General features: G+C 33.8%; 1 protein-coding gene across 1 annotated transcript in view; it reads right to left on the minus strand.

Moving 5' to 3' along the window:
• Positions 1-1,070: 1,070 nt before the first annotated feature.
• OLA1 (Obg like ATPase 1) overlaps positions 1,071-14,359 on the minus strand; it is a 168,772-nt gene continuing 155,483 nt past the window's right edge. Inside the window, exons 8-11 of the mRNA XM_004267324.3 lie at positions 7,842-7,982; positions 7,056-7,152; positions 4,885-5,007; positions 1,071-1,586 (exon numbers count right to left, since the gene is read on the minus strand). Of these exons, the coding sequence (XP_004267372.1) occupies positions 1,485-1,586; positions 4,885-5,007; positions 7,056-7,152; positions 7,842-7,982 (463 nt within the window). The 3' untranslated portion in view covers positions 1,071-1,484. The remainder of the gene's footprint in view (positions 1,587-4,884; positions 5,008-7,055; positions 7,153-7,841; positions 7,983-14,359) is intronic.

Raw genomic sequence — 14,359 nt, forward strand, 5'->3', positions numbered from 1 at the left:
AAGAATATCACTATTTGATTCTCAAAAACAACATACTCACTAAAGAGCTTCTAAACTGTATTCATTACTCAATTGAATCCTCTTTAAACAACCTTTCCTCTGTAGAGCAAATTGCTTTTAAAATCATTTCTTTTCTTGCTTTTTGTGCTACATTAAGTAACTTTCAATGTTAAATTTATGTGTGTGTGTTTTAAAACTTCCTTATCTTTAGTGTAACCAAGTAACACAGTAGAGAGGCAAGGGCTGGCCTAGGTGGGAGTCTGCACTCCACTGCAATGGTCTTCTGATCACAGAGGAGCACAAAAGGGCCATGGATGGGGACAAGGGCAGTCTTGCAGGAGTGTGAAATGGGAGAGAATGGGAGGGCTCAGGGAGGAGGAAACTCTAAAACTGTCATCATAAAAGAAGGCGGCTAAGCGGCAAATGATCTCCAGATAACTATTTTATCATTATTTTCTTTCAGAACTTTCTGCTACAATTTTAGAAAGTGCTTAACTTATACATACTAAAATTTCAACTGGTCTTAACATATTTTAATAGCAAGTATTTAAGAAGTTTTGTAATTTTCAAGGTCTAACCTTTTTAGTAATGAACTTTTTACACTCACTACTGAACTGAAACAAAAATATAACCCACCAGATATGAAAGGGTTAGTTTTCACAATAATTTCATAATTTCAAAGGAATGATTAAAAATGAACATTCTATTCAGTATGGTCAGAACAACAGCAACAACAAAAAAAATCCTTTAATTTTTGAAGCAGAATTTTTTTCCAGCATTATTTTCTTTTTGGTCACAGTCACCTATGTTATATCCTCTGTAATATCATTACCATCATCTTTTTATAAATGTCCATCTACAAATTAATTAACTTGAGACAAATCCCTGGTATACTATTCTTCTGATTCCTATGAAAGACCCACTTTTAAGATACAATTGCAGCTGCCCCACAAGCTAGTTGCTGTGTCATACACACGCCTTAAAATTCTGTAATCAGCCACCGCCAGGTGCCGTATCGCATTCAGCACACCACAGTCAGTCAATACAGACATCCCCAAACACACCAAGGCTGGTTTTGTCAAATGTTTTATTGAGTGTAGACATCTGGAGTACTGTAAAACATGCATTATCTGTAGATTCAAAACGGAGCAAGCCACATTGTCCTCACTGTCAAATGTGTCAGGCTTGGCACACATGATGGAGATTAATGAAGTATCATGAGAGTAATATGGTTCCTGAAAAGCTTCTACAATTTGGAGTAGGGTCTTAATCACGTGAAAAGCAAAGCTGTTCACATTTAGTGAACTTGCACTTCATTGGAGGTACACAGTATTTTAATTTTAAAACAAATAAAAATAATTCTGTTTGTAGAAGATTCCCATCCCCCCAACTTTATTTGCCCTTTCAGTTTTCAGAAATTTTAATTAAAAAAAAAAGTATATGCCTTTTGGAAGTTGTACGTTTATCTGAGTGATGGCTAAAATTTATTTCTTCTTCGGTTGCTGAGGTGTATTAAATTTGAAGAAGATAATATCTCCATCTTCAACAATATAATTTCTGCCTTGTTGTCTGTACTTTCCAGCAGCCTGTAAACAGGAAACACAGAGGAAATGAGTTTTTTTACAATTAAATATATAAGGTAAATGGTAGGAACACACACAAAAAGTATTATACTTCTTGGGTCATATTAAAGGAAAAAAAAAAAAAGAAATACAGGAAGGCACACAAGTTCAAGACTAGACTTGGAGAGGAGCAAAGTACTCCTGATTTGGGCAGCACTAGATTTTCCATACATACATAATCATAATGTATTCTCCACTAAATTGTTGGTACATAAATGTAATTATACCAATATCATTAAGTTTCATTACATGGTGTTTATGGTACATTTCTGATGTGTCTGCAAACATCCGGCAAGTCACTGTAACAAACAGATCAAACCAGGCAGGAAAAAAGATTATATAACTAGGTTAAAGCTGCTTTATTTGCTTAAAGAAATTCTTTGGTGATACTGGTGATGCCAAAAAGACAGCTTGCTACAAAGAAAACCATTATCAATTGTCATGTACAGATTTTAAATTATTTCTTTGTAGTTTTTAATTTGATCTTGACAATGACAATACATAGTGGTGTATACTAGAATTGAACACAAAGAAGTTTACTGACTAATGGCCCTAGTTATAAGCAGACTCTAATAGGTTGGAACTGCAAAGACAGATATACTTTCCACTTGTAAATTAGTCAGCAAAGCAACTGATTCCACCCGCTGGCATGTAGATCAAGACAGCAATCCTCCGGTAATTCTAACATAAACAAGCGGCAGTTACAGAGACCCAGGTTCACCCCGTGGCACAGCACACACACTTCATCCTCAGCACAACAGGCTCTTCAACATCTACATATTCTCACTTAACACTGCACACAACCAACCCAGTCCCACATGACCCCACACTGACCACTCAACATTGAGGACTTGATGATCTTTTGGAAAAAATTCTCAAAAGTATTTTACTTCTGTTGGAATTTACTGAGAACATGAAACCTTTGCCCAACAGATTAGTACTTCCCTTCGAAGATATTGATAAGAATGTTCAACGTCAAATGCAATTATACTAATTAGAAACAAGACTAAGAAAGATCATACATCTGAGGTTAAAATCAACAAACCAGGTCATAGAGCCCTAGTAAGCATATTTCAATTATCTAGACCACATATAAAAAAACACCTAGTAATAAGTGTTTTTAAACATGAAGCTCATTTTTAAAAAGCCAGTATACCCTAACATTCTAAAAGGCATACACACATACACATGATTTTTGTGAAGCTGTGATGTATGGAAGGCCATATGCTACTTGTTTTGAGAATCTAAAGTCCAATGTTATAAAACTATATAGACAACTTAAATCAAATACATATTGACATGACATATTAATGTAAGTTTATATACTTTGTTATCACTCAAGTTTACTACTAATTAAAGGTGACAGTGTTCCTTTAAATTCTCTAGAGACCATTTAATCCATTTCCACTGCTATCAGAAACACTGGTTGAAAAAAAAAATCAATACCCATTTGTGAATCTTGAGTATGTATTAAACAAGACACGTCTAACCAGTTCATTTGCACTTGAAAGCAGCCATCTGTAGAAGCCAGCTTTGCCTAAGCAGATATGATTGCTAATAATGTGATATCCCTGTAGACTACAAAGCCCACACAGAGCTATTCAGTATATAGTTCACAACACTGGCATTAAATTAGTTATGCTGTACTGGTGTTCGAAATACATATACATACATACACATATACACAATCTTGCTCTCAAACCTAAAATCTACTTGATAATGTGCAAGTATTTGTTGAATAAAAGAAATTCATAAATGCTTCATTTTATTTGGAGTTCAAATTTCGAAATGTTAGTTTTGGAGATTAAAAACCACATAAAATACATCATGGTATTCTAAGCTGAAAAGCCAGAGGTCAATCTTTTCCAATTTATTGTATAAAACCTCCCAGTTAGTGTTAAGCATTTCTACAAGTAGGCAATATTATTTTATTGTATATTAAAAAATTTCCCTGTATTGTTAAAGGAAGTATTCACAATTTATATATCTTCAAGTTTATTACAACATAGACATCTATTAAGGGTTGGTAAAACAGGCTCATCCCCTGAGAGTATAAAAAAGCAGCAGCTGATTTCTGAATTCTAGTAATAGAAAAATATCCTTATTTTAATCATCTTTATGGAAAAAATATATGCCAGCATCATGTAGCATGTTGAAAAATAATCTGAGATTTTTCAAGTCTAATTAGTATTCTTGACAAAGTCCAATCTTAATACACTATATTTGCATATTTATCTATCGACACAGATGACACTATTGGAAAGTTAATGACTTTGTTTAGTTGTAAATTGTAACTTCTTTCATTCCTTTTTAAAAAACAAAATAGCTCTCATTCCACATTGAACCAATTATACCAAGATTTTTCCCTTCTCTTCCTGGGGTTCCAACAATTCTATTATAGTCCTGCTGTTCAGTATGATCTTTCCAATGATAACAGTGAGAATAAACTAAACTTGAAATAAACTTTTTTGCATGCCTTTGAAATTATGAAATAGTAAACACAAGAGACCTCTTTAAATTCTTTAACGTTTTCTACAGTAGTCTTCAAATAACAAATTAAGTTAATGATAAAGAAACCTTCTTACAACGTTAGTTTAATCCCTTGACCTATCTATTTATTGATGAGAGATGACATACCCCCTGGACTTTGCTAAGTAAACCTAATAAAGTCAAACAAAATCAAGTCTGCAACAGAATTTACATTAAAAGAAATCATTTATTACTCATGTATAACACAGCTTCACTATTAGTGGATGCAAATCAAATTATACTTAATTAGCTAAAATAAAGCACAATTTTGGACCTGCCCTCTAGTGTTGAGAAAGCAAATCAAGTTCCCAAAGATCTTTAAAAAAAACGTACAACCATGAAGTTCAGCAAGAACAGGTTTTATTTAACTAAATTTATATTGCTTTCTTTGAATTAATGTTAAACATATACATACTACTTCTATTTCACATACCAAATATAATAAGTATAATTTTTCATTGGTCATCAGTGAACAAATTCTTTGAAATTATTTATAACTACTTAAAGCTAGCTTTAAAATTTTTTTTTGTTTTAGAAAAACACCACAAAATTACTGACAATTTACACATTTAAAAAATTGTCTAAAAAGCATGTAAACATCTACAGCTCTTCAATCAGTTGATGGTAAAACTAATGCTGACACACAGTTTAAAAGACAGTTATTCATTTTAATCCTGAGTATCTTCATATTAGCAAAAATTATAAAGTGTGAAACTAGAAAATAATTCCTTACCTTGACCGCATTTTCAGAACCTTCCTCTTTAAAATCTTCGTATTTCATTACTTCAGCCATAATGAATCCTTTTTCAAAATCTGTGTGAATCTTTCCTGCAGCTTGAGGAGCCTTCGTCCCTTTCTTTGAATAGAAAGACCAGAGAAAACTAATTGCATTTAAGATGACTGACTGAAAGCGTAGAGTTTCTTTTCTCTGATCTGCTGTTGGACTCAACTTAAACTTAGTTTAATATCAGTTAAGATGTCAGATATACAATTAGAACATTTTCAACACTGGGCACTATCTGTGCAGCAGATTTAGCACAGACAGATCAGTAGATATTAAAGAAGTATAGCTTTGTTTTTCCTAATAGTCATCCACGGATTTATCGATTTAGATGCAGTGGTCTGGTTTCAGCGTAGGTTGCATTTCGATTTTCTATTCTTCACAGTGGAAAAAAGTAAGGATTTTAAATAGCTTTCAAGTTGAATTATCAAAGGTTTCAAAAAGATAAAAAGCCTTGAAAATTTCAGCTCATCTAAAGAACATATAAAAATCAATATATAAAGGGATATTTTTAAGATATTTCCAACAAATCATACAATATATGTTCAGCAAATAATTTTAAAATCCTCATAAAATTTTAATAGAATTTTGAACACTTTACATAATACACCCTGCCTCTAACCATCATAAAGGAAAATTCAAGTTGATACAGGAAGAGAAATGTCTTATAATTACCCCATATGTTAAATTACAAGGACGTACATTCCAGACACACACAACCATGGAAAGAAATTTGAGAAATAATGGGTGACCTAAAGGCTGCTTAATAAAGCATGTTAAAGTGGTAAGGAGTCTGACACTATAAAGCACAGTTTTTACAATAAAAGATGTATTGGGTTAATATGGCTACTCACTGATGCTTACCTGACTAAATATCTTAGCACATTAAATCATGGATACTTACAATCAGTCTTAAAATAAACCAGCTTTCATATTTTCAAGCCCAGAATATGTTATCTTTCCTGCCGTACATACTTAAGTTTGGAAGTTTTAAGGCTTTAAAATATATAGTAAAAATAAACCCTGGCAATTTGTTTACCAACCTGGATTTGCTTTGACATTATTTTGTAAGTCTATATAAAAGGACCTTAGTTTTAAGTCAATCAAACATTTTTTTTTACAAAGGAAAGAGGAGATCAAAGAAAAGTGAATCTCACATTCACAAAACGCATTTAACATTATGTTCAACTGACTCCATGTTCATATCCATCTTAAATCAAAATAGATGTAACAATAAATTAAGGTAGTCAGTGAAAACAGAAATCAAAGCCCTAAAATTTATCATGTAGCATACATTAAAAAAGCATAATAAAAGAATGAATAAGACACTGAGTATTTCTAAAAGTTCTGACATTATTTTTATATTCTGTAACACAATTTCGGATTACATATATTTCAAAATATTTTTCAACAGTAACTACCATATTACAATATATTTTCATTTAAAAGCAAGCCATTACAGTTCAGTTTCTATTGTCCTCTGGGAATAAATTAGTCATTCTTTCTGGTGGTAATCAGTTATACATCAATATTTAAAATACATATCACATTATTAAAGAAGATTGAATATAAAACACTGCAAAAATAAACACTACTTTTATGAATTCAAATTTAAAAAGCCATGAATTATTACACATTGAGTTTAGCTCTTTGAGCCCAACTGTGTATCTATGAAGAGCATAATGATGTCATATTGCTTTTATTGCTGAAAATGTAATCCGAGCAAAGCAAAGGAGGAAAGAACCACCCGCAACCCAAACAAACTTAGCGAATACAAAATGAAAAGCAACATCAATTTCACTGCAGACAAACCCAGTCACACAGATTAAGCAAGCACAATACTGGTGTGTCTTATCTCTGACCACAGGAGGAGGGTAGACAGATTCTACAGGATGAAGAAATTCAGACTATGTAATAGGCAGAATCAATTGTTACCTGCCTCAATCAATGCCGCTCCACTTTCACTGTTCAGCAGCTCACAAATAATTAAAGTTATCCTGGACAAAAACCTCATCTGTAATGACTAGCTAACCGCCACCATGACAAACTTCAAAGTCAGTGATATCAATCTGAATTCAATAGTGTGGAACTGGATATAGCTGATGAATAAGTATGAATCTTACCCTGATGGTCCATGCACGCACTTCATCTGGGCCTGCAGTGAAAAAGTATTCTAGTTGGAGTGCTGCAAACCCAGCCTTAATGATCTTTGGCAAAGCGCTGAAATAAAATGTAACAAATTCACTCAACATATAAGTTGATTGTGCCAGAGATCAGTACAAAGCTAAAATTATTCATTTCAAGCAGAAAATGTTAGAGATATTAGTAAATGACCATTCATCTTTTATAATACACTTGAAGAAGTCAGAAAGCACATAACTATTCCTAAAAAATTCCTTCTAAAATTGGTTTTAATTGTACTAGTCTGAACATATCATTTTGAATCGTTTATTATAAAAAAAAGAAAAATTTGATCTACCCATTCTATGATTATTTTCCTCCAATATCAATTATTTCCAGGACGTGGGTCATGAAAGCAAAATTATTTGATTGAAATCCAATGTTTAAACAATATATTACTGTTACTCAGAAAAAATTAAGGCAACTGATTCACCCTTTCCCCTCCCCCACTGAACATGACGAAAGAGTTTTGGCGATCATTCCTTCTCAAAAATATACATAACTAATACCTATGTTATAATTAAAACACTGTACGGAGATGACAGATGACAGTTAAAAACTTAATTTAAAATAAATCTTTTCACTCTGTCTCATGGTAAAGAAAGGAGAAGATTCCCTCTTTATAATGGTAATTACTCTGTCATTTATTATTCTATCAGCGCAAGCAATTAAATTACTGCAAGGAAATAGTTGATAATAAAGTGTAGGGAAAATGAATGCTAATTAACCTTTGTGTCATGTTCGCTTCCAGATACTTCTGTCTCTCCTCAGCACTCAATTCTTGCAACTTGAGTTCCAAGGCCCCACTAAAAGGAATGACCAAGGCACCTGGGTCATACTTGTCCACCCACTCTTTAATTTTTATCAACCTGTAGACAAAAAAGGGCACAACATTATCTTGTAGTGCATGCATGACTGTACCACATTCATTATTATCAAGTAGCACATACATATTCATAAGAATTGCACAGTTTTATGATGCCATCTTTTTGTGTATAGCTTTCCAAGGTCAAGGCATTAACAGGCAGCAATTGCTTCAGGTATACGCCATAATATTTTACTGTAATCTAGTTTTACTTTAACACATTATCTATAGGAACTAATACAAATATTTTAAAACTTTTTACAGTTACACTAAATTTGCTCAGCATTAACAACTGTGACCTTGAAAACCTCAATGTTATGATTTATTATTCTCCTTACTTCACAAAGTATATTTTTAAAAAGCAAAAACACAAAGTTCTATATTTATAGGAATCACACCTAAAAGTGTCAGCTAATTTCGAAGAGCTCTGACAAATACAGAATTTGTTCCACCCAGATATCTATATGCCTGGTTCAGTTCCTTCTTGGACTAACAAGACTTTACAGTTGTCACTGGTTTTGAGGGAGATTTTTGTTAATTAAAAAAAAAAAAAAAAAAGTCCGGAAATATAGATTTACAAAAACCTAGTTGATTGTGTACACATTGTTCTTATGAATCTCACTTTTGTAGGATCATGAATAATAGAACTACAGAGGAAATAAAGTACTTTAATAGCAAAAGGGTTTGGAAAGCCAAATCAGTTAGGAAATTGATATCGAGTGTTACCTGAAAAGACATTATTGAGTGATCTGTTCCAAAACGTGGAGTATTTTAGCCAAGTGGTAGTTAGAACATAAATGAGATAACTGTAGTGAGTATATTAACCAGGTTCTGATCCTACCACTTTTCTAGCTTTTCATTCCTGGGCAGGTTACTAAACCTTTCTAAGCCTCAGTTTCCTCACCTATGGAGATAATAACAGTACATATTATGATGTAGGTAAAGAACCTAGAAAAGTAAAGCGAGGCATATAGTAAACAAATATTAACAGCAGTTAGTAATGTTAATTTTTATTCTCAGATAATCACAGCATATGTGCCTATGATTCTGGAATAGAGCTTAGTATAGAACTGGATATGGATTTCATAGTTCAATATATATCATAGTCTCATATAGTTCCACTTGTCTCCCATATTTAGACCAAGGTTTTAATAACTATCATGGTAAAAAAAGTGAGGAAGTTATCCATAAATAAACAATGCAAATGTCACTACAGTGGATAAGAAACACAAGAACTAAACCACAAATTCATCAACACTCACCCATCAAAGAAAATGGCAGGGATGAGAGTTATTAGAAAATTAAGAATATGGTCTACTGAGTAGAATGGGATAAAGGAATGAAAAATTCACACAATAGTTCATACATGTTTGTTATACAAGGCTAACCTATAATTTACTTATTTAATATTTATCAGTGGTTTTTGGTCTTCATAATATTTTTTTTCCTCTTTTGGTCACATCCTAAAAATAACAAACCAATCCCTAAAAATGTATTTTGGAATAAAGTATGTGTCCTTTAAAATAGGGAATCCAAACCAGCTATTTTCTTATCTAAAATTATGAAGGAAAGGTTAAAGAAAAAAGTAAAAATTTAAATTGATACTTCTTCCTATAATAACATTATGAGATTCTAACTTAGTTTATAGACTTACACTATTCAAACAAAACTGTATATTAAAATTTACCATCAATGGTTTAGTAACATACATTTATTATACAAGTCAAAATCAAATATGTAATTTAAAAAAAGGAAAATCACATACCAAATATAGATTTAATAAAGTAAAATAAAACAAGCCCATGTAAAAGGATAACATATATATAAAATACACATTTTGTTTCATAAATATGGTCAACATAACTAATAAAACTAGAACTGTTATGAGACAACAAGATAAGAAATAATTACTTTGGCTGAAACATCAATTCAGAATAACAATAGTTTTACCCTGTCATTTTAACAGCCTTTCCTGCAGATTCCTCAGAGGGATTATTTGCATTCCTCAGGTGTTCTATTGTACAATTCAGATGAATAAAGACTTACAAATCATTCCTCTACCGCCAATGTGAGACTTTGATCTGGTGAATACACCATTGTACCTTAACTATAATTGGCAAAAAACCTGACAGTGTAGAGCATCACAAGCTTAATAACAAAGGAGAATATCTCAAAGTGTTGACAGATGATCTTCATAATGCAGAAGCAGAGCTGGTACATTTTAGCAATAAATGAGCACTGAGGTCTAAAGGTCTCTAAAGTGACTGACATCAGACCTGCTATAGCCTCACTAAAAGAAAAAGGTACCGTAGCACTCTCCGTAAAGTGAGTTAGGTCTTTGCCTGCAAGCTTCACTTTTGTGACTTTCACTGTCATAGAAAACACAGGGAAGATGAAAAGTGAGTTAGGTTCTTTGGCTGTCTGCTTTACTTTTGTTACTTTTACTATCAAACAAAAGCGAGAAATGTCCCAAAGTGATTTTTAATTACATATTTGAAATAAGCCTTGAGTAATTAAAAATACGACTTGATTTCAAGATTATAGACTGAAATACATATAATATATCTGTTAGGTCTTATGGTTACAAAAGTGTGATAATGAGGCCAAGATCACAAGTTTGAACCCCATTGGGACCAGTTACCTTTTGCAGAAAGATGTCTATTCTATTGCTACAAACCATACCCCAAACTATAGTAGTCATCTAAAAAATGTGAGCTATTGGCACATGAGGGATATGGAAAATCAAAGTTGAGCTCAGTACCACTACTAGAAAAACAATTTCAAGTACATTCTGTCAAAGTGACTGAACAGTAATCTCCATACACAAATGTTAGCAAATGTCTAAAGAAAACTATCCAACTGTTAGTAACCAAAATAATAATGATATTGTCATAGAATATCAAATTATATGAGGGGAGAAGAAACAGTAAAGACAGTACACTCCTAAAGAGTTAAACTGTAAAGACTTTCAGAGCATTCGTTTTATAAATTTATATAAATAGATTATTGCACAAAGCCAGAGATTACTAATAAGGAGCCAGAGCCACACTGATTTCCCCAAAGTCTTATGAGTGACAAATGGAAAGAGGAACTGCCATTAGTTGTATTTTTCTTCCTAGTAATGATTCCACAGCAAGGAGACTAAGCAGGGACAATCAGTTTTTCAGGCTAAAGGGTTATGCTTTGAGACGCACTGGCAGGTTATGATCTGTTAGTGTCTTTGGACAAATGAGATCTTTAATATTAAACTAGCATTAGATTTCTAAAAGATTATGTCTCAAATACATCTTTGGTCTTATAACCTGACCTTCTTATCCAATCTTGAAATTCCAGATTCCATAATTTGATTTTCCTAGGGTTAATTTACATGGTTTATATTTCTCTTCCAGGTACAAATTTTATCTAAAAATTGTATTTGTTTCTCTTTCAAATCTACCTGTTCTTTTGGGGTAACATTTCACACTTGTTTACTGAATTCTTATTCTCTTTCAAGATTTCTAAAAGATTAACTTAAAAGTTCCTTTCAGACTGCTCTAATTATTTCTAATTTCTTGTGTATAACTCTGTCCCCACCGCCCCATCATATGCCATCTGCTTATGACCTCTCAAAACCGTTGGCTCCTGTGTATGTGCTGTGTTGTTCTTGGATGTGTGGTCATTTGGCAGGAGCCATTTTGTTCCAAGAGAATCTGTGGTCAACTGCTGGGTTGCTGACGTAGTTTTGTGGTTGTTTCTTCCAGGGAAAGACCTATGGAAGGTCTTGGGCTCCAGATCACTTTGACAGAGTTTCTGCACTAGGTTATTGGTAATGCAAATTGACCTGCTTCTTCTTATAGTACAGTCCCAGTCTCTCGTTTCCTGAGAATAACAGTTTCTTCCCTTTTCCAGAAGGGGTGGGAGCTGGGGGGTGCAATTTTCTAGTATCTGATCATGGAAAGGACAGCTCTTTCTAGGCTTTATGAGTGAGCCTTGTTCCAGCACCTGCAGCCTGGGCCTGTGCTCTGAGTCTTATTCCTATATGGAAACTAAGGCCTCTAAGCCATGAGCTCAGTTTTCCCTGAGGGCCATACACTGTTGAGTACACTTTCGACTATCACTGAGTTTCCTCTTTGTTTCTGGCACCTAGAGAATCCTTTTTCTTGCTTTCAAGTCCTGCCGCGTTCTAAAAATATCACATCATCATCAATACTATCTTTCCTGGTTATTTCCTCTGGTGTTTCTACATATTAGAAACAAGAAGGGAGCCCCCTATATTGGTTCAGTCTACCCTCTTAACTGGAAGCTCTCCATACTAGAGTTAAATCCTCCATTTTATTGTGTCCTAATACAACAGCTTTCAAACTTTTTTTGACCATCACCCACAAGAAGAAATAGATTTTATACCTGATTCAAACATATGGTGCACATACACACATTATTTTCATATACATATCCAAACTGAGACTGGTTTCACAAAACAATACTTACCTTTATAATGGGAATCTCAATGGTATGATGATATATCTCAATGGTATGATATTCTGCATAAAACTAAATTCTTGAAACTTAAACTCCTGAAATAGTTTTCTCTAACATACTTTAATAAGAATTTTAATTTATTCTTTTCTACACTTCATGCCCATCCAGCCATTCAACTATCCCCAGCTACTCAAATTCTGATTTTCTAAAAATCCTTTAAAGATGGCTCAATTTGGCTCTAAAGCCAAGTTATATTACCATTTATGCTATCTTTGTTGAACATCAGAACTCTCTCAAATCTGCTTATTCTACTTTCCAGCATCAAAGTAGATTTAAAATCTTTAAAATTGTTACATATGGTAATATTAGGTCCTTATACACACCTTGTATGGTTTCCTGTGTGAATCTAGGTCTTAACTTAAAAAAAAAAAATCACTGATATCTTGCTTTTGACTGAATATAAATGCTGGCAAGAGCCATATGTCAGTACTCAGAAAATGAGGCAACTTATACGTCAGAGGATCCAGGGCTGGTTCGTGCAGTGACTTAACATGATTCAGTCAATGTTATTGAAGACATGACCTTTACTAAGCCAGTTCCACTCATGTTGTTCAAGGTATAGATATACCAAAAATCCAGGGGGCACTGATAAACACTAGTCTCCTCCCTTGCAGGTTTACTCCCATTTCTATTAAAACCGCTCAAAGTCCCAAATAATGACTTTAAGATATCACATTTTTCTTTTCCATTTTCCAAACATGATCACTGCAAATTAATGTCAATTTGCAGTGTTCTAAAAGAAAAAAAAAAGAGTAAGGCTTATGGAAAGTAAGGCTATCTTCTTAAAGATGACATAAACATTATGTATTAATCCAGTTATTTTACAAATGGCAATAAATACTAGAAACCTGTACTAAAATTAATACCACAGGGCTTCCCTGGTGGCGCAGTAGTTAAGAATCCACCTGCCAATGCAGGGGACACGGGTTCGATCCCTGGTCTGGGAAGATCCCACATGCCACGGAGCAACTAAGCCCGTGCGCCACAACTACTGAGCCTGTGCTTTAGAGCCCTTGAGCCACAACTACTGAGCCTGTGTGCTGCAACTGCTGAATCCTGCGCGCCTAGAGCTTGTACTCTGCAACAAGAGAAGCCACTGCAATGAGAAGCCCACGCACAGCAAAGAAGGGTAGCCCCCTCTCACCGCAACTAGAGAAATCCCACACGCAGGAACAAAGACCCAAAACAGCCAAAAAAATAAATCAATAAAATAAATAAATTCTAAAAAATAATAATAAATAAATAAATTTATATTAAAAATTATCTTGCAATGAATAAACAGGAGAAAACATCAGGGTGAGTCCTAATTACTTTGTGTAAATAACAGAAATCCCATTCACCAGCTGGCAACTTGTCTGAGAGTGGGCATGTGAACTAGTTCTGGTCAATAGGGCATGAGAGGAAGCCTGCTAGGCGCTTCAGGAAGATTCTAAAAGGCTCCTTTGGCTCTTAAAAAGGGAAAAGAAGAGTGTCTCTGCTGGACACTATGTCTGGATCTTACCTCTAGAATTCCAGCAGCCATACTTTGACCAAAAGAATGGATGTAGGGAAAGATGAGAAAAACCCTTGGTCTTGAAACTGTCACAGGAACACTGAATTAACCAAACCTGAAGACAAACTGCCTTGGGTTTAACTATTACATGTTGGGATTGTCTTTGTTATTTGTAGCTAAAAGCATCTTGATACTGATAATGACCACATTTGGGGGTTATCTTCATTTGAGTATATGATAGCAGCTCCTCTTAACTGGTCTAAATTCAATGTATTCTTTAAGAAACCAGCCCCCGTAGAGCTTTCCCCGAGCTTCCACACAGACAGATGTTATTACCACACTCCATCCTACACTGTAAATTGCCTATTTTT

This window comes from Orcinus orca, chromosome 7 (assembly GCF_937001465.1).
Source record: "Orcinus orca chromosome 7, mOrcOrc1.1, whole genome shotgun sequence".
NCBI lineage: Eukaryota > Metazoa > Chordata > Mammalia > Artiodactyla > Delphinidae > Orcinus > Orcinus orca.